Genomic DNA, 21821 nt, shown 5'->3' on the forward strand with positions numbered 1-21821 from the left:
TTTTGGAATCCAGAAATCTGGAGATTCTTCCAAGGGGTACCCCCCCCCCCACCCCCGGCATTCATAGACTTAATCAAAAAAAAAAAATTCGATTTTTTTTTTTTTTTAAATCAATTAAGAAAAAGTTACATTCCTCCCCCCCAAGGCAGGTTCTGCATTGCCCCTGAGCAGAATATAATTTCATGTCAGTCTTTCCATGCAATATAGAGAAATCACATCTACAGACTGTCCATAAAACGTGTTTCCCATCGCATATGCTATCAGTGATTGATAATCTTGGGTATATGAACAATCTTGGGTATATGAATCTTTAAAGCTTTTTATATAGCTTAAAGTTTAAATTTTTTTTCTCTGAAGACATATTTAATTGGAGGAAACAATTTAAAAAACTTCAAAATACAAAGCGGCTGTCCTCTATGGGTGTTTTCCCTAACGACGACGGCAGTCATTGACGTCCCGATAACGTGAAAGCTCGTGTAAAATCTCATTTCCTGCCAAAATCTGGAGAGCAGGAGGAAGGATGAAAAATCCAAAATCTCCCGCCTAAATCCGGAGAGTTGGCAGGTCTGTGAGAGTCTACTGTATTTCCATTCTCATTTTTTGTACTGAACAGTAAAATGTTGATTTTATAAGAACGCGCTTTGCTGGTGAAAATCTTTCACAAACATGGCAATTTCATACAAACTACACCAGAATTTTTGGTTTCCTAATGGGGATTAAAAAATTTCCGCCATCCTTTATTTAGAGATTCATAAAGTTTAATAAATTTCTGTTGGGTAGTCAAGGCTGTAGAGAGCTCAGAACAAGTCAACTTTCATTATAGCAGTTGACTTGTTCATATTGTAGTTCCTAAAATTAAAAACATTTCAGATCTGTGGAACTCCTCAGATGTATTCCCAAAAACTAATGAGTTCTGTAATATCTTCGGGAAAAAAAAGGAATATCTCTCCCTCTTGAATGGCGTTTTATCATGAGCTTGTGATAACCATTCAGAGGTTGGTAGAAAGGAGCTCAGAAAATGTTGCGTGCTGACTGAGGAAAAGACAAAAACCATTACATGAAAGACAATATTTATTAAGAAATGTATAGTGCACAGCGGGTTAAAAAAAGCCATGTGCAAGGGTTTTCGGCAATTTCAAATCAGAGGCGTGACAAATCGAGAATTTGAATTTCAGCCAAATTCCTTAGGAGCCAATCTGTTTTTGTTTTGCTGAAAAAACCAATCAAACGTAATGTTTACTGAGTTTTTTTTCGTGTTCCAATGACCCTTTTCCATGTTGATAACTAATGTTAATGAGCTTTTATTTCAAAAATTTTACGTAGTCTTCAAATGTCAATTTGGCAATCATACATACAACATTTCGGGCATAGATCCAGGATGTTCTGTCAGGAGGGACAAATTAATAAGTTCATTGAATCATCCTGTATTTTATGGGATAGACAAACTTTTTTATACTAACCCCTCTTCTTGGGAGGAACAATTGTTTCCCCCCCCCTCTCCCCATTGGATCCAGGCTCAAGCAAAGGCAGACATCTCCAAGCTGTAAATGAAGCAGGATCCAGGGAGATGTGTCAGAGAAGTATCTTATTGTGTAGGTGCATTGGATCATCCCATATTTTACAGGACAGACAAGTTTACACCATATTATTCAGCTCATGGGAAGGGCAGCTATGGTGGTCATAGTGACGCGCTTTCATTAGTGAGGATCCAGGTTCGAACCCCACCGTCGCCATAGTGGTAGTTGGCTGAAGTTGGTTTTCCAAGATTCCCAACTTCGAGGCATGAATGCGAACCAATCTCCCTGTTAAAAAATCTTGCCACAGAGAGCAACAGACATACAAACGGTACAAATATAATTCGATCATTACACTTCATTTCTGAAATATAGATGGCAGCACTGAAAAATCAGACACCACTAACACTTCCGGCACACCTCACTAGGTAGTAAACTGCCCATAGATGGAGATATACTTGAGTTATGCTCGGTTTCAAACAAAGAAAGCTCTTGGGAAGGGTGATCGCCCCCACCCTCCTCCCTGGATCCGAGTTTGCAACACACTGGCACCAATATCTATATTTTAGTCACCATAAAGGTGTCTGGGATTTATCGAGCACCTGCTTTAGATGACAGCTATTCGTAAGGCCAAATACAACAAACCTAACTAAGCTTCACATTCTTGATCGGGTTGGCTTTGTTAACAATAATCTTCGTTTCTTTAAGGAACCCATTTTATAAATTTCTGATGTTCGATGTTTCAATAAAAGAAAATATGATAATATAGCATGACATGATAAAACAAGAAAAGAAAATTGAACTAGAAATTAGCTTACTTCATACAGGTAAGTGTTTTTCGGCTGAGGTCTGTAGGATCCTCTTCTCTCTGTTCAAAAGAAAATTTTTATATTTCAGGAAAAAAGAGCGAATGACAACTTCATGACCAAAATACATTCTATCTATATCGCTATCACGACTAAGAAATTTCATATGCACTTACTGATCATTAAGGCTGATTGCAGAGAGAGAGAGTGTTACATCAACAGTTTTTCAACTAGACAACCTCAAGCCACAGGCAACAGTGATCTCCCAGGTCTTCCTATGTCCTGTTTGAAACCTCACTCAGCCAGCAAGATCCCCCAGATCATAGTCCCCACAGAACATATTTAGGACAAACTCAGTGGTCAAGTTCACCATCACTACCAGGCAAATACAAGTATGTATAGCTGATAGACAGAGTTCCAATGTATCTATTTCCACTATTATCCCATATGGGTCTTCAACCTTTCAGACATTGTGGGGTGAAAAAAGCATCCACAAAGCCTGAGGGCAAACAAATCATACTGTGGTATATAGATTCACACAGCGATGTCTACACTGGTGAGCCAAACAGGGCCTAGACCTACGAGTGAAACAGGGGGGAGGAACCCCTATATCATTTGAGAATTTTACTTTAAAATATTCTGAGATAATATTTTCATTGAATATGAATCATCATTAATTCTGTGGAAATATTTTTCCCTAACTACACATTTTTTTTCATATTCAATTTAAAAATTAACTGCTTCCCCCCCCCCTTTTAATTCGTACTTGTATTTTACATCACGCTATTACTGGCAAATGCCCGATTTTCTTTTTGCTTCCTGTGTGCGCATATCAACCAAGTATGACTACAACTACTAAACCAGACATGCACCTCGTCTATATTCTTCTGTGGAACTTATAATAAATTGGTACATGTTGGAATGCGTGTAGTGAATCTTCTGTGGAGTTTGTTTCTATGTAATGTTTATGTTGTGCAGTGCTACCACCTGCCATCAATTTTTCTAACTATGCATGAAGTGTAATGATTGAATAGTATACCGTTTTAAGCCTGTTGCACTCTGCGGCGAGACTTTTTAACGGGGAGATCGGCTCACATTTGTGCCTCGAAGTTGGGAGCCACAGAAAACCAACTTCAGCCAACCACCACTGGTGATAGTGGAGTTTGAACCCGGGTTCTTGCAATGCGAGTCCGTCGTTATGCCCACTCAACCACCACAGGGGCACCAAGTGTGACTATATGACTGACACTGATATTAAGAGCTGTGATAAAAGGCTGATTCTCAATCAATTTGTCCCAACACCAAAAAATGCTTCAAGATAACGATGCAATCACATAATTCCAATCATATTTTTAACCCCTACCTAGGCTAACTACCTACCGAGGAAATAGCTAGAGAAAAGCTGCTCTCGGTACAGCAGAGTGAAAAAAAAATTCCATTTTTATTCAGTTGACATTTGTGAACTTTGATGACAATCAAACTCAGACTTGCAAAGTGAATATAATCGGGAGAAAAAAAACTGTGGTTCTCTCAAACAGAGAATCTGAATTTGAACTCACTATCACAGACAAAACAGCAATTCAGGTGTTGGGCAGGCACTGTACCACTGCTCAACAATGCACACCAGCAGTTCTCAACCGTTTTCGAATCACGTAGCCCTTTTTGGCATATAATTTCTATGGCAGAGCCCCGACCTTATTTTTTATTCATTCAGCAAAATTACTGATTTATTTTAATTACTCTAAAGTAATTATAATTATTTTTTTCAAATTACTGTTTTTATTTTACTTTCCGCGAGCAGCTGCGGAACGCCTGGGGAGCGCACATGGAGCACCGGTTGAGAACCGCTGATGTACACCCATTCAATACAGTACAAGAAAATTTTTCAGAAAATAGAGAAGAAATAATAAATAGAATATACGGGGGGATTCACAGAAAAGATGGAGGGAAAAACTTTAATAGGTGGTAGTACACCCAAAGACAATTTTCATCAAAGAGAACGTATGGTCTAAAATGAAATGTAAATGTGCTAACGTTACTTAAGTGCGCCATCATCCCGTACGGTACAACTGTTAGAACAGTTGCATGCTGGAATAACTTCACAGGGCTGGCATCCACACCTTTTATTCACTCTGATGCATATGGTTTCATCTTCTTCCCCATGTTACATTTGCATGCATGGTTTTCTTTTTCTCCCGATAAATTTCAACAGTAATAGAGATACGAGGGGAGAATATTCTCGGAAAACACAGAATATTCTGAGAATATTCTCCTGGATGTAAAAATTGGAGAATAATCGAGAATATTCATTTTTCTTTCAAATAATTTAAATTTTTGTACTAATTTTGTTTATACTGTAAAATATAAATCAGTTTTCATTGCCTGAAACAGTTACAACAGAACAATTTTTGGTATAATCACCCCCAATGACAACTTTTAGTTCGAGAATATTCTCCAGGTCGTGATGAGAGGTTTTAAAAGTTTGGTTATACAGATTTTAGAAACCTTTAGATTAAAAACTTATCTAATTTTAAAATAATTTTTTAAATCTTTAGAAATAAGTTCACAACAAAAGAAATTAAATCAAAGTTGATTGATAAAGGAAGCTATTCTTATATAATCGCCTTCATTCTAAGATACAGAACTTTGTTTTCTTCAATGCACATACAGTTAAATTCTGTATCACTCAAATTTCTTTGCATGTTGTGAAATTCTACCATGTTGGTTTAATTTTCTTGCTTTCAAACTTTAATATTGTGATCTACAAACTTCAATGCTCCCTGTCTTCTTGACGGGAAGACAAAAGGGGAATCTTCTTAAGAATATTCTCTTGAAGGACTACTATTGTAAATTACATCAAGATTTATTATAATAGGCCTACATGTTATAACATATACTCTTGATAATACTCTCTGGGAAGATTTCAGTAGCTGAAGAATATTCTCTGGAAGGACTATTATTAATAACTTCAGAATAATTCTTATTATTTTCTATAAGAATATTCCCCAGTAATTTATGAAAGTAGTCCTTCCAGAGAATATTCTCAAGAATATTATATTTAACTATATTATAAATAACAGGAGAATATTCTCATCGAGAACTTATAAGAATATTCGCAAGTTATTTATAATAGTAGTCCTACCAAAAAATATTCTCGAATATTCTCCTTGAGAAAGATTCCTTTCTCCGAAAGATTATTCTCAAGAATTTTACATCTCTAAACAGGAATGCTGTTTTAACATTTGCAGAGTGGCCATTTCGAAACGTGTTAGCGCTTCATGTTAGACCATGCATTCTTTGATGACAATTGTTTGTTTTGGTGTATATTATCACCTCTTATAAAGTTTTTCTCATCTTTTCTGAATCACCCTGCATACTGTATATACAGGGTGCATAGCTAGCAGGGCGTATGATGTTTTACTGGAGAACTGTTGATCGTAGAGGCATACTTCCAGTTACAAAAAGTATTCAAACGATGTGTAGAACTTAGATATGTCATTCATGTGGCAAAAGGTTGTATATAGTTATTAAAATAAAAAAATTAACTTTTCATACGGACACCTGGTGCTCAAAAACTCAGAGTTGTTGTCATGTCTTTCATGACGCCAATAAAAAAAATTCTATGTTTGTAAGTGCAATATTCGCTGAGATATTCAAATTCAAAAAACAAGGGAAAGTTGAGGAAAAAGTTCATTAAATGCGGATAAAATAGTTTACCCATATTTAACGCTTTTTTTTTCCCAAAATTTCATCCGTTTTTCGAATTTGGATATCTCTGTGAATATTGCACTTAGAAACATGGATTTTTTTACATAAGAGACTGGGTAACAACTTTCTAACTGAGTTTTGGGGCATATGGGGACTGTATAAAAAGTTTATCTTATTTTAAGAACTATACAACCTTTTCGCCACATGAATGACGCATCTAAGTTCTACACATTGTTTGAATACTTTTTCTAAAGTGGAAGTATGCCTCTAGGATCAACAGTTTGCCAGTTAAACATGATAGGCCCTGTTAGCTACGCACCCTATATGTATATGTGTATCACCTATATGTCACTTAATGAATTTCATCTTAAAAGAAAAAAATTGTAATGATCCCTAGATGATTGACCACACCACTACGTTGACCACTTTAGGGTGATGGGAGCACGCTGAGGGTTGTGGATGTCACGAGCACAAAAAGTTTGGGAATCACTTAAATAAATTAATGAGGTCTCGCATCTGTCCTCTTAAAAAAAAATGAGATTCAAACTTCAACGATCTATAGATCTTGAAAAGATAACGTGCAATGATAGAAATAGGTAAAAAAAAAAAGGATAAAAACGAGGTAAAACATGTTACTTTACCAGTGAGCGTAGCATACAGAGGGTTGATACCCTTGTATGCATCACTACTAGATGAGGACCCAGAAGCCTCAGCAGCAGCAGCTGCAGAAGTTGGTTGGGGCTTTATTGACATCTGATCCACTTCGGAGGCATCTGTGTCCAAAACAGATGACTCTGCATCTGTTGAACATCTGAAATATATACATACATGTAAGAATTGGAAATTTCAAGAATAATATTTTTGGTAATGCAAAACTATAATGAGAGCATCTCCATCTTTTGCAATTCTCAATCTTTACGAGTCTCCCAGTGGGGTTTGAACACAGGTCCTCGCACAATACAAGTCCATCACTATGACCACTTGACAACCACCGAGGCACTACTTCTACTTAACCTTGTGCATATTCCTCTACGGAATTTCTAATGAATCGGTACATGCTGGAATGTGTGGCCCTAAAATATTTATGTTGTAGAGTTGCGCTTGTTTCCTGTTCATGCTGCCATCTGTCTTCCACTTCATGAAGTGAAGATGGCAATGCTTGAATTTTCATGTTACATCATTATTGTGTTGTAGGTCAGCCTGCTCTCTGCAGAGAGACTTTTTCAAATGGGAGACAGGCTCGCATTCTCACCTCAAAGCTGGAAAACTGCAGAAAACCACAGAGGCACACTGGAAGTTAATTTAAAAAAAGTTCATACAAAATAATATAAACTTCTGTGCATACACACATGCAGTGATATATTTTTCTCTTCTATGGGTTTGAAGAAAATCTACATAAAAGTACTAGATTACTAAACAAGCCAGACTAACGCACAGCTGGATTATCAAGTCTACTGCATTTATTTTAATCCTTTCTCTATGGTGATGACTTGATGCCTGGAATTCGTCTAGTTCTGGCTTGTATAAGAGACTGCAAAACCAAATACAAAGATGCACTTGGGTCGCACAGGATTAGTATGCATTTTTGTGCCCCCATAAAGATGAACAAGCAGTGAAAGGAAGGCATAGGACAAATTCTAAGCCTAGATCCCCAGTCCTCTGCGAGTGCTACCAAAAGCACTGGCACCCACTTCCCTGGTTGCTGGAGCCAGAATAATTGCAAAAATCATTGATACAACATTAATTTCAGGACAGCATCGAAACAAGAGCGTGTATAGTTATACAATACCAGTGTATCTACAAGGATTGCTCAAAAGTATCCAACCATAATTTTTCATGTGTAAATCAATAAGAGCTAGAAAGGCGTGATTTGGTGCACGTATGTAAGCAATCCTAGTCACCAGCAGATTGCAGATGAGTGAGGAAGAGTAAGCGAGCACTGTCATGTTTTCTTTTTTGATAAAACGGCAGGAAAAACTTAAACACTACTGCATTAATCATGATGAAGCAATGCAGAGATTCTTGATAGTATTCCTTGGTGATGGTTAGGCTGTGCGGTGTGTACTTGTAATGAACTATGTCACTGGAATTGAAGAAGACGGTCAGCATGACTTTCATCTCTTTAAGACCAAATCATGTCAAAATGAAATGAATGAATCCAGTGCTAATCAAATGCCTTGTCTGCAAGTTCTCCTATCATTCGATGATCCTGCATCGCTAGAGTCCTCCTCACTTGGTCAATAATGATCTCATTTCTGCATGTTGAGAACATACCAAAATGTGATTCACTCCCCATTGATGTGTGGTCATATTTGAAGTGATTGTACCACTCCTTTATTGGCGTGGTGCATGTTTCTTCATTTTCAAAGGTTTGTGTCGAATCTTGTAGATTATTCCCACTTGGGAATCACCAAGCTTCACACAAAATTTAACACAGTAGTGTTGTTTACGTTTTTCATGCCATTTTGTCACAAACAAAAATCTGACTCCGCTCACTTACTCTTCCTCACTCATCAGCAGTATGCCTGGCAACTGGCAGCTTCTGCAGACAGGGAAAATTTCAAGTATGTGCACAAAGATCGCCTACATACATTACAGTCGGATACTTTTGAACAGCCCTTGCATTACCCTTATAATTTCAAGTAATCATAATTATTCACCCAGATAGATTACAGACTGAGATGGCATTAGCAACTACCAACAACAAGAAATTCCAATAGCGAGAAATGTTACGTCAGTTGTGTGTGTGTGTGTGTATATATATACAGGGTGCATAGCAAACAGGAAGTATGGCATTTTACAGGCAAACTGTTGATCCTAGAGGTATACTTCCAGTTAGAAAAAGGTTCCAAATAATGTGTAGTACTCAGATACGTCATTCATGTTTTAAGGGGTTGTATAGTTATTAAAATAAAAATTAGCTTTTTATACAGTTCCTGTGTGCCCCAAAACCCAATTCAAAAGTTGTTGCTCTGTCTCTCCTGATGCCAACTTAAAAAATAAAAAAATCCATATTTCCAAGTTCAATATTCACTGAGATATTTGAATTTGAAAAACTGAGGAAATTTGAGAAAAACATAAAAACCATTTTACCCGCATTTAATGCTCCCTGTTTTTTCTTAAATTTCCTCCGTTTCTCGCACTCTCGGTGAATATTGCACTTAGAAATGTGGAATTTTTTTTGTTGGCATCAGGAAAGACAGGGCAACAACTTTGTAATTGGGTTTTGGGGGCACACAGGGACTGTATAAAAAGCTAATTTTTATTTTAATAACTATACAACCCCTTAAAACATGAACGACGTATCTGAGTACTATTTAGAAGTATGCCTCTAGGATCAACGGTTCGCCAGTAAAATGCCATACCCTCTGTTTGCTATGCACCCTGTATATAAGCTCAAGAGACTAGTTTCAGCTTCAACTTACATGCACTTGAAGTTCGGGACATACCAAGAAAGAATTTAGTGTTTTATACACAACAATATTAAGCAGATGAAATTTTCTACCTCGAAGTGCAGACATATGACATGAGCACCAGGTGTTTAAGTAACCAATAACTGCAGCAGAGGGGGAACTGAGACCCACACTCCTTATTTTTTATTCTTTTGGTAGTCTTTTTATCTTTCGTAGCAGCATGTCAGCAAACATGCAATAAATTTAATAGTCACAATGATTTGTACAAATGTAGATACAACAAATGCTCGTTTTTCAAGGACTCAGAATAATGAGGTTCATTTGCATCAATTTTATATTAGACATACAGTATGAAGGACAAAGAAACATCCAAAGGACTCTATTATGCAGATATTACGGACAACTTTGTGTGGTGAATGTCCCTTGGGATGATATATTTTTATGGCCAATTCGACTATAAGAATAATGAATACAAAAAAAGAGGACATGTGCATGGCGGTGATGTAGCTGTACATACATTACTGGCACTCTGCCAAACAATTTTGCACACTCTACATTTGCTCTATCACATGTTCATACATGTTACTGTATCAATTAAAAAAAAGACACTGCCCTTTCATATACCTTGACAACTTGCTACGTCATAATTTAAAGTTTACCAGAAAACCAGAAAATTGGTCTGTCCAGCCCAAATTTGGGCCTGTCTTCCAGACCCTTCACGAAATAATAATTAATAAAATAAATTTTACATTTCATTTCTTTTGTGATAAATCAGAAGTTCCCAAATATTTTTAGTTACATCCCTCCCACCGGAAATCTTGGGGTCCGTCACGGATCCCCTACTTTGTACTCCCGTTTATAGAAACAGAAACTGCAGCCACCTTATGTAACAGCAAGAATGCTCTCAAACAATGACCCCCTCCCATTTCATCAGGTACTAGTAAATGTGATGTGATAACAATGCAATCTACTGGACCACAAAAGAACTAAACAAAGCTCCATACCCCCTATCGAGGGCTACTTCAGCAAGTACAATTTTTATCAAATCATAATATTACTGCTGCAGTCTATGAATAATGCAGCAGTGCGTTACTATACAACCCCTAAGTAAAGCAGCACGTTAATTTAATTAATCAAATTTAATTAACACTGATCCAGGTATTACTGTGATAAATTAATTAGATTGTTTCTCTTTCGACAAAATTAATGACTATTTTCACAAAATCGGGGAAAAAACAGGGCTCTATGAAAAAAAAGTCTGGACAGACTCCTGAACATATCAATTAGGATGACTTGAATGTCCATCCATTGGCAGTTTCATCTTTGGAAAATAGATGGCAGCAAATGAACACATACATGTGAAACTTGCATAAATGCACAGTTGGGTTTCACAGTAAACAGAGTTCTGACACAGTCACCTATTCAAAGGTGAAATTTCACCAATTTGACATGGAGGTGATGTCCAGTTCTGTCTTTAAAAGATAGATGGCAGCACTTGAACATAAAATATCGAACACAGATGGCAGCACCAGCAGAATATGAAACAAGCACAACTCTAACAACACAAACACCCTAGAGCCCGCATATATATATATATATATATATATATATATATATATATATGCAGACACACATTATGGAATGTACCAATTTGTTAGAAAATCTGCAGAGGAATATGTACCAGATACATGTACAGGTGGTCAGCTGAAGTTGGATTTCTGTGGTTCCCAATTTCAAGGCGCGAATGTGAGCCAATCTCCCCTTTAAAAAGTCTCACCACAGAGAACAACAGACCAACAAACAGTACAAATGTAATTCAATCATAACACATCACTCACTTAACTTCTGAAATATAGATGGCAGCACTGAAAAATCAAACACAACACTACGTATGCACTCAAGACTATTAGGTACACACACACAGTTACACTTCCACCATAACTCACTAGGTAGCAAATCGCCCACAGATGGTGATAGACCTGAGTTGTGCTCGGTTTGAAAGAAAGAAAAAAAAAGGTACATGTACAGTTGACAAATCAAAAAAAAAAATTTAGACATCATTCAAATTTATAGAAGCCATGAATATTTTTCAAGACCGTTTTTCTTGAGATTAAAACAAATGTTTTCCTCGGCTTTACCTCTCCCCTTTCCTATGTCATTTCCTTGAAGACATGCTGCCACGAAATCAGAAAATTTAATGTCATTCATAGACTCCAATTTAACAATCACATGTTCACCTCAAAATTTTTTTTTCCAGAAAATATTAGGCACCAATACCGATTTTATAATTTTATAGCAGCCACAGCGGCCTGGAGCCTAGGTTCTGTCAAGCGCTGCAGTCAAGTATTAGAACGTGAACACAAACATGCGCAGAGTTTACATAAAAATGTACAATCAAGTTCGACAATAACTCAAACACAGCCACCTCTTCAGAAATAAAATGATAGTAAATTGCCTATGTAAGTAGCAGACCAGGTCAGTGCAATAACTAGGATTTTTTGTCAGGAGGGACGAACTTGATGTTCCCACTGTTTAACTATAAATGCACTTCGTAAACATTACTCTGAAGAATTTCAAACAAATTAGTACATGTAGGAAGATGTGCGCTTGTATACGCGTGGCCCCATGGAGTTATGTTGTCAGAGTTACACTCTTGATCCATGTTATACTGGTGCTGCCATCTGTCTTTCACTGTCAAACTTCACAACTTTGCATGGAAAAAAGTTTCTTGTATAATATTCAAAGCATATTTTTTTTCAATTATTCCTAAAATTTTGTCGTCGTCCCCTTTAATATTTTTACCCTTATTCTGCACCCCCCCCCCCTAGTTCCTGCCTTGCAGTTAGTATTAGTAATATAAATATCTCCAATGGTCATGTCTGCAAATACAAATAAGAACATCAATTTTGCTTCTTTCATACATCAAAGGCTAGACGGTATAGTATAGCATTTCAAAAAACTCATTAACAGCGTGACAAGTGGGGGGAGTCTGGTGTTCCAGGCACTGGACCAGAAAGGGTGCCAAGTTTACTCTGTTTTCCCATTCAAAATAACAGAGGGTATGAAAATGAATACTGGACCCAGACAACAGAGTAAATTTTTATTTCCCAGTTGTGGCATTGCTCATTAAATATTTTTAGAGCGAGTTTCACATCTGAGGAAATCGACAAACTCCATTCAAAAACAGTTCCTGTGGAAGGTGCACACACACATTTTCAAGAAACAAAATAACGTCAGGTGGGCGATTCTTATTTCACCTCAAACCGCAATATTTAGCCAATTAGGTTCCCGTAGATAAATGCATTTTACAGGTAGGTATCTTCCACATCCAATTACCCTTCATCAATGCTCTAATCTATCAAATAAGAAACAGGCTATAATTATAATTCAACAAGTGCAGTTTCACAATGCACGAAACCATATTCTGCCCATCACCCGAAATCAAACCTTAAAATAGCACACACTCATCATAAGAATAATTACTCACGATAATTAATTAATTAACCACCCCCCCCCCCCAAGGCAATGAATCTATTAACAGAAAATGAATCAGAACTAAAATTTACTTATCGTGGACTTCTGCAGACTCCATATTGGTGTATAAAAAGAACCAAGGAGAGTTCACAGTGGTCACCTTGTGGGTATCGCAGCAAAAATGTGTTTTGGCCTTTTTTGTGATGACACGCTTGCTTGAGCACAGCATGCACGAGCATGTTTGATTGTGTGATGGGAGGTGAGGGAGGGAGGGAGGGAAGGAAGGTGGGTAAGAGAAACATCATAAATAAGGATGCATGCGACTGTAAGAACCGCTAAAAAAATTGAAATAAATATGTATATTCTCCAATGCTGTCTGAATGCAATAAATTTGCCATGAGCTAGTGTCTTTTGGAATCGCTCACCTGTGGAAAGACAATAGGAGTCCTCTTTCACTTTCTCCCCCCTCCAATATTATGGAAAAATTTATTTTACTCCTTTTTATTTTTCTTTGCTCCTTTCTTCCCTCCATAGAAAAATGTATATATATATACACATATGGTTTTTACGCACTACACACACATACACAAACAATGGCATATTACCTTACAGAGCACACCTCCTTCCCAAAAGAACTGCATAGTTTGCAAGCAACACCAAAAATAGCTGGAAAGAGCGTGCGATAAACAGTTCTACTACCTCTACAAAAACATTTCCAAAGAGGATGCATATGCGTCTTAAAAATTACATGCAACTATGGCAGACAACTTATATCGGCAATTTAATAGGGGGGGGGGGAAGTAGCATAAACCGTCAGCAAAATACAAAAGGGGGAAAATCAGATGGGTGGGGGAAATGACACAGGAAACTTGTTTACAAACTATAAATTTTCCAAAATCCTAGACAGCAATAGCAAATTGGAGGAGGAAAAAAGAAAATCGTAGAATCATAAACCTTTCAAAGGAAAGAAAAAAGAAGACACGATGACGAAGTTAATAAAATGCAAATTAGCCATTAAGTTCTATAGTTGTATCTTGTACGCTAAAGAACCGGATTCAGAAATGACAACTGGGGAAAAACCTTAGAAATGAGCCGACCTATAATAATAACATACACAGGGTGATTGCGAACTCATGGTACAAACTTTGTTTCGGTGCTAGAGCTCACGAAAACAAATTTTAGTTTTTTTTATGAATTTATATCTGCAATTGAAGCATCAATCCCAGAGGACGTCTAGGGCAACATGGCACATACTTGGAAAAAAAACAAAACATTTCTTTCTTTTTGAAATGATTCACTCGTGAAAAAGTTTTTAATATGCACATGTTCAGATTATTACATCCGCACAGGGTTGGCTTTTTGACATTGACATGACAAGCATCAAAAAACAGGTTTAAACTTTAGTTTTTTTCATCTCATTTAGTTTTGTCGTGGGCCAGCTGTTGGCCACCCCCAGATCTACGGTTTTCTGGATTATTTGGCAACAACAAAAATTCAACATTGTGTATTTACACCACAAAAGAATTTTCTGGCACTTATTTACTGTAAAAAGAGTCCGGGAGGCCGAGTTGTCACACTTTTTGCATTTCAATTAATTTTGGGTATGTAATTCAAATCAGTTCAAATGTCTGATGTATCTACCTCAAGTTTGAACATTCGGCGGGTACGAGAGCTTTTTCCAGATACAAAATCACTTTCTTTGAAACATAATTTTTTTTTTAATTTCATGTCAAGTGTGACAACCAACTCCCATGTATGGGAAAGTTGTCACAGACAATGGGGTACATTGTCCCGCAACATTAATTAGGTATTCACTCATTATAAAACATTGAAAATGGTAAAACTATATATAAAATTTATTGTGAATTCTCTTGTTAAACTCGATTTTATTGTCAATCTGCCTATCAAAATCGAAAAAAAAAAGCTGAAATAATTGATTACTTAGGTTGATATAGCTATTTCTTAGGTATCACACTTCTCTTGCTTGTTACACTCGAAAATTATGAATGCTGATAATGTAATTGTAACTGCAATTTGTTTGAATTTTAATTATGGCAGCTTTTGAACAGTGATTTTGACTAGTGATAAGTGTTGCTATTTGTGCACAGTGGCATCTTAACAAAAAGTGTGGGTGGGGGGGGGTCCCCATACCACAGAGTGAAATAAAAGCCTCCAAATTATTGTTAATTTTCATTAGTACGCATATGCAACATTTTAAATAAATAAAAAATCACGGAGAATCCAAAAAATAAGCCCACAGACTCGCTCCTGGAATCAACACTGAGGGCATATATTAGAATATTCTCTGAAATTATAATTTCTCAGCCTACATTGAAATAAAATTGATGAAAACCGGAAAAATAACTGAAAGAAAAACGGTTTGCATCACTAGGTCACAGGAATTTTGTTAAGACAGGGAAAAAACTAAAAAAAAACAGCCAATAGGTGGCACTGATGTACATAAGTCATAGAAAAGATACACAAATAACGAACATAATGCCTCCAAATCGCTTATTACAGCAGCATGTGTTCCACATGACCACCACATTGCAGGCGAGTCACAAATCCAGCAAAGGCAGAATGCAGTAGGTTCACATACACGGTTTACAATGGTGAACTGGTAGTGGATTAGGAGCGGAAGTTCTTATAACCGCCTCATTTGCATATTTCCACTAAAGTTGGCAGCGCCACCTATCAACTGTTTTTTTCTATCTTAAAAAAATTCCTGTGACCTTGTGATGCTCACCTTGCAACCAGTTTTTTATTTCGGTTATTTTTCCGGTTTTTATGAATTTTTAAAGTTTCTATGGACTTTTTGCCCACCCTGTACTTCACCTCGTTAAATTTTTTTAGTCAAGATGATGCAAAGTATATTCATTTTCACACACAATTTTTTTCAACAATTTTATTGCTATATTTTATGCAATAAATCATACTTATCCCGGAGGCACTTTCTCTTGGAAGCCATGTTAAAAACCTACATAAAGTTAAACTTTAAGTGCTGCCCTCTGATGAAAAAGCTCCCAAAGTTCATATCCACCATCCCAAAAACTGAATGTTTCGCATTGTACTGTGCTTGGCTGACTGGAAATGCTCTGCAGTAAAAATTCCCATAATAGTGTTTTTTTAAATTTTTATTATTCTTCCAGATTTAGTAACTTTCCAAGACAAGGAGCAATCGTTTAGAGTCCCTGACATCCCAACATCTTTGGGAGAAGAGCAAGCCGTGGATATTTACGGAGTGCAGTGGAGAAGTGGGGCATAACCAACAAAATTCAGGCAAATTTGCTATGATATGATTGCAAGCAACCCAGGTGCCTCGAGTAAATGGTGCCTGTACAAATTTATAAAAATTGTTCACAATAGTGACTTCGACCCAGGTCGTAACTAGGATTTTTGCAACCCCTAAAACTTCAAAATTGGATAATTTTATAACAGTGTTCTTTGTTCCCACCTATGACTGCTGCCCAGGGCAGTTGCCCCCCTCCCCATCGACCTCTAGTTCCGGCCCTGTCATCAGAAGAGAAAACTGGACAAAACTCAAGAGAGGAGTTCTTGTATTTACACAAGTTCCATGAGTTATTAATACATCGTCGATCAACTGCTTTGATAAGGGGACACCAATCGATTGGTAAGGGACAATACTAGGCTGCGGGGTTGTAGGGAGTTTTTCTCTAATAGGGTGAATAAAGGGAATTGCTTACCTGCAGGGGTCGTGAATGCTAGCACGATTGACACATTAAAAAAATGTAGAACTAGGAAAAACATATTGGAATAAATCTAGAAGTTACCCATACTTGGATAAGACAACCCCTAAAGCAGAATGTTTAGTACTGTTCTGCGACAAGCCCTTGGCTGACTGGAAATGTTCTGCGGTAAAAATCCCTATACATATAATAGTGTTTTTTGCACTTTTTCTTGAAATTCTGAACGTAGAACTTTTTACAATCATTGGCAAAATTTGAGAGGTATAGCATTTTTCCAGAGTCCAGAAGATTTATAAGAAATTCGGGAGACTTGGCAGCTATGTTATGGGCAACTTTTTTTCCAGCCACCTCATCGGGCATTTTGTCTGTTGTTGCATTTGTATGGTAGCAATGAAGTGCCAGATGATGTCCACTCACCCATTCTTGGATTTCTTGACCACCTTTCTACGAAGAAACAACAGGAGGTGATTACCAAGAATTGCTGGATTTAACTGATGATCTTTTTTGGCAGCATTCCGAACAACAGGATATCGTTTCATATATAAGGAGAAGTGTAAGTCATGCCAGAACACATATTTTTCTTTGCTAGTGTGTGGTATGTTCAAGCCTGGTTTCTGTCATTAGAAGCAATTACAGCACCTTATCATGATTTCCTATTTATGCATCAACTGTTAAATTATCAGGATATTGGTCCGGAAACGAGTAAGGCTGTGGTGAAAAAAATTTACAACAATCTCTGGTACTTAGTTCCCAAAACTGCGGCTCTATCATTATTTGATGACAATGTTTCGACAGGGACAAAGGAACTTATTTTCAAGAGAGAACATTTCCACTTCTGCTAAATTTACAGAAGTAGTAAAACATCTTTTCTTCTCCGGAATGAGCTGCTTCACAAAAGCCCAACAGGTAACATAAGGGAGCGGTATAAGAATATTTAAATATCATGTTTCTTGATCAACATTCAAGGGAGTTATCTACATTCGAATTCCGGAAATGTTACCTTTTAATAAAAATTTGAGCTGGTAAGTCTGAAAAAAAAACCCGGAAATTTCTACACCCCCCGTTGATTCCAGAAATTTTCACCTAGACACAAGTAAGATGCCTTTACTTCTCTCTCATAAATAACATAAAAACATGATCACTCTACAGTGGAATCTCCCATAAAAAAAACGGACATTCTTTTTAATTACTTTGACGGAACACTATGTATTTTACTACCCATTAATGGACACTCCACATTAGACAAAATTTTCTGTCCCATGGGTGCCCATTATCGAGAGGTTCTACTGTACAGGGGTGGGAAGTGACAAAGTCCATTTTGGAGCAGCTTTCGAGCAGTAAAATTCAGGATTCTGAGCAGTTTTGGAGCAGCAAATTCAGTATTCGGGGTAGTTTTGGAACAGCAAAATATAGGATTTGGAGCAGATAGTTATAAATTGGAGCAGAGAAATTAACTTAAAAGAATATGTGTTAATAGTCCCCCCCCCCTTTCCAAAACAAAACAACTGCACTGTCTTTTGTTATCAAACATCTTTTCGTCAGATTGTTTGTTTTTGGTGTCTCAGGCTTTTGACACCTTGCTTGAAAGAGCGGCTATCATAAAATTTTTCGCACCAGTCCATTTAATATGATTTTTGCTTACTGAGGGCTCTATTTGCTGTTGCTGTCAGCAGCACATCAAATGGGCTAAAAAAATTTTAAGTTTTCAATTTTTTTATACTCGGAAAGAAATTGTTGCAAAATGGGAGAGAATTTGCGGAAGAATTCAACACTGTTTGACGATTCAGCACTCGTTATTTGGCGAGATTGGCGATCTGACACTCGTTATTTGACGATATTAGCGATTTAACACTCGTTATTCGGCAAGGTTTCTAAATTAGCATTCGTAATTTGGCAGACATGTGCTTTTTAATCCCGGAATGAAAATTTTTTTCAATTGGGATTTGACGCAATGACGATCGACTACAGTAATTTCTGCTGCTTTCTGAGGCGACTTTTTTTTTTTAAAAACTGAAACTGACTCGCATTTGTGCTTCAAAGAGAAAGACCATTGCAAACCATCTTCAGTTGCACGACCACAGATATTATCGGGGTTTCGCGATGGAAAGCCTAATGAGGGGCCAATTGTTTAAATAAGGTGATACTTTAAGTACAGTGGAATAAAACACGCTCTTCTCGGAAAGAATCGTTATGCAGCAAGCAGGAACAACAGTGCGGTGCCATTGGCACACAGAGTTCCCACCCCTGACTGTAGAATGCGACTTTTTGAAAGTGCTTCTGAAAAATGAGCAGTTTTGGAAAAATCCCTTAACTGCTTCGTTACATTCCTATTTGAATGAAAAACACAGAAGTGAATGAACAAGGTGGATATGCACCCTTTTGGTAGAAATGACCAAATTTTTTACATTGTAATTTCGACTAAAAATATTCCTGTATGAATAAACCCAGTTACATAATCCGACATACATCATCCCAAAGATTCAGAAACCGTTGAAAAGTGAATTTTGAAAAAGTGGAAACTTTCTCCTCTGAAAATAAACTCCTCGAATATGGCTCAAGTTATGCTGGAAGCAGAAAAAAGATAAATAAGAGGGGGAAAAAAAACCAACTGAAGAGGTGCATACTGCACCAAAATGATTTTTTGGTAGCGCTCCCCGGCCTCCATAGCCTGATAATAAAAAAAATGTGTTGTGAATTTTTTCTTTTAAATCAACTGAAAAAAAGTCTCGCACCAAGGTAGGTCCTACATACTTTCCTGAGCAGAATACAATAGTTCAAAACATTTTGTCGCTCAATTTTAATGTTATCTTTTGGAATGTTACGAGTTTTATTTTCCTATACAACCGGATAGTTCAAGTCTTTGTCACGCAGTCAGCACATGACAGCAACCACGCAATGTCCCCATAGATCATCACAGCTACCGTAACCTACAGCACTGCAGTAACTAACGTAACACAGAATCCAGACAACGCTGTAGAACCAAACAAAACCCGATTTAGAAGCATGGCTGAGTACCACTGTGAAGGTTGCCATCATGGTCCCAGGTTCAAACCAGGGGAGAATATATATATAGATACTTTTCCTAACCAGCTTAAAGTGACCACCGATAGATGGCGCCTTCATATCCAACCCATCTCATTAATAGCTGTAAACAGCAATATAGCGATATGGCCAGAGTTGGTGTTTGGGGAAGTTTGTGGTACATTGAGTTTTTTTTTATTTTCTCTCAAGTTGTACATTCTATCAGATAGTGTTATTTAATATGCTTCGTTTTTTTTACACAGCATTTATTCTAAGTAAATGAAATTAAATTATATGCGGGAAGAGCTATTAAGCAATTAGCACATTCATTCACTTGCTAATTTTCTCTCTATGGAATTTCTGTCCACAAAGGGTTTTTCGCGTGTGGTTTCTTTTTCCTCTTTTCTCAGTAAATGTCATTTTCATTTTCTGCACGCTAACCATTATCGACAAATTCCATTATATGCCTGTCTTGGCGACTTGCGCCACCCTTGGCAATCTAGATTACACTGCATCTGTAAGGAAAGGACACTCAAAGCAAGTTTAATGTGCCATGTTGATCTGTAAATACGTCATGGGTCAGTAAGGTGAGTTGGGAATGGGCGCAACACTTTGGAAATCTAGAACTGTGCTACGGATCGCTTAAGTGTTCTGGAACTGTGCTGATCTTCAAATGTAGTTATGCAACACTTACTATATTTTACACTTATGTGATCTGAAACTGCGGCGCGGATCACAAAAGTGATCTGAAAATGTGTCACGTGCTACTGAAGTGTGTTTTGGACTGTTAGGTACACACGCACACACTCCTGGCACAACTCAATCTGTAGTAAATTACTCATGGTGATAGACAGGAGTTGTGATCAGATTAAAAATATTTTTCAGTATTCCTTCCAAAATCATGAACAACACTGAGAACTTCTGTATACAGTCGAATCCCATTACAACGAACTCCAAGAAACCGGACAAATCACTTCCGTTATAATGGAATTTCGTTATAAAAGAATTCCAGGTTTTTGCATTGTTCCTATTTGTAAACTTATCTGGGGGATTAGAAAAGTGTTCCTTAAAATGAGATTTTTTTTTTTTCCATTACAAAAGTATCCGTTAAAACGGGATTTGACTGCATGTTGCATCATTTTCAATTCCGTAAGTGGATCTAAGATATCGGGGGCTTGCTTTCTTTCAAAACAAGCACAACTCTGATCTATCACCATGGGCAGTTTTCTACCGACTGACTTGCGCCGGAAGTGTGAGCGTGACTAACAGTCTGAGTATGTATATAGTGTTGCGTGTGAATTTTTAGTGCTGCCATCTATACATCAAATTGTGAATGAAATGTAATGGTTGAACATTTGTGTCATTGTAGGCCTGTTGCTCTCTGCGGCAAGACTTTCAACAGGGAGATCGGCTCGCATTCATGCCTCGAAGTTAGGAGAATCACAGAAAACTAACTTCAGCTGACCACCACTGTGGCGACAGTGTAGTTAGAACCTGGGTCCTCATGATCACCACAACAGCCGCTGTTATCAAGGCTTACTTTCTTTCAAACCAAGCACTACTCAGGTATATTGTCACGGGCAATTTACTACCTAGTGAGTAGTGCCGGAAGTGTGTGTATATGTGTACCTAGCAGTCTCAGTGCATATCTTGTGTTGTGTCAGATTTTTTAGTGCTGTCATCTATATTTCAAAAGCAATGTGAGTGAAGTGTTATGATTGAATATTTGTACCGTTTGTAGGCCTGTTGCTTTCTGTGGCGAAACTTTGTTTAACAGGGAGATCGGTTCACATTTGCACTTCATAGTTGGGAACTTACAGAAACCAATTTCCGTCGACTACCACTGTGGCGCCAGTGAGTTTTGAACCCGAGACCTCTGCTCTGTTATCAAGGCTGTAGCTGTCTCAGGGCCCTGAGGCAGAGTTTTCCTCAGGCCCCCCTTAAAAAGGTTATTAGATTGAGTATTTTTTTGCGAGCCCCCCCCCCCCCCCCATTCGTCTCAGGGGCTCTGCTTGCCCCAATGCAGTTACGGGCCTATATGTTTTATTTTTAATCTTCATCTCTTACTTGATGTGTGTAATGTTTTATTTTTAGTCTATAAATATTTTGTTTTTGTTTTATTGCTCGTTTTTTTATCATCATTTTTTCATTTTTAAAACCTTAAATATCTCTTTTTGG

The 21821-nt window shown here is 37.4% G+C and overlaps 1 protein-coding gene across 1 annotated transcript in view; it reads right to left on the reverse strand.

Annotated features, from left to right (window-relative positions):
• The window catches only part of LOC149068276 (oxidation resistance protein 1A-like), a 102973-nt gene that overhangs the window by 42851 nt on the left and 38301 nt on the right, over positions 1-21821 (reverse strand). Inside the window, exons 2-3 of the mRNA XM_089251802.1 lie at positions 6670-6839; positions 2333-2382 (exon numbers count right to left, since the gene is read on the reverse strand). Of these exons, the coding sequence (XP_089107928.1) occupies positions 2333-2382; positions 6670-6781 (162 nt within the window). The 5' untranslated portion in view covers positions 6782-6839. The remainder of the gene's footprint in view (positions 1-2332; positions 2383-6669; positions 6840-21821) is intronic.

Source organism: Pholcus phalangioides, unplaced genomic scaffold, assembly GCF_987345545.1.
Source record: "Pholcus phalangioides strain wild (caught in Gottingen) unplaced genomic scaffold, Ppha-v1.0 ptg000027l_1, whole genome shotgun sequence".
NCBI lineage: Eukaryota > Metazoa > Arthropoda > Arachnida > Araneae > Pholcidae > Pholcus > Pholcus phalangioides.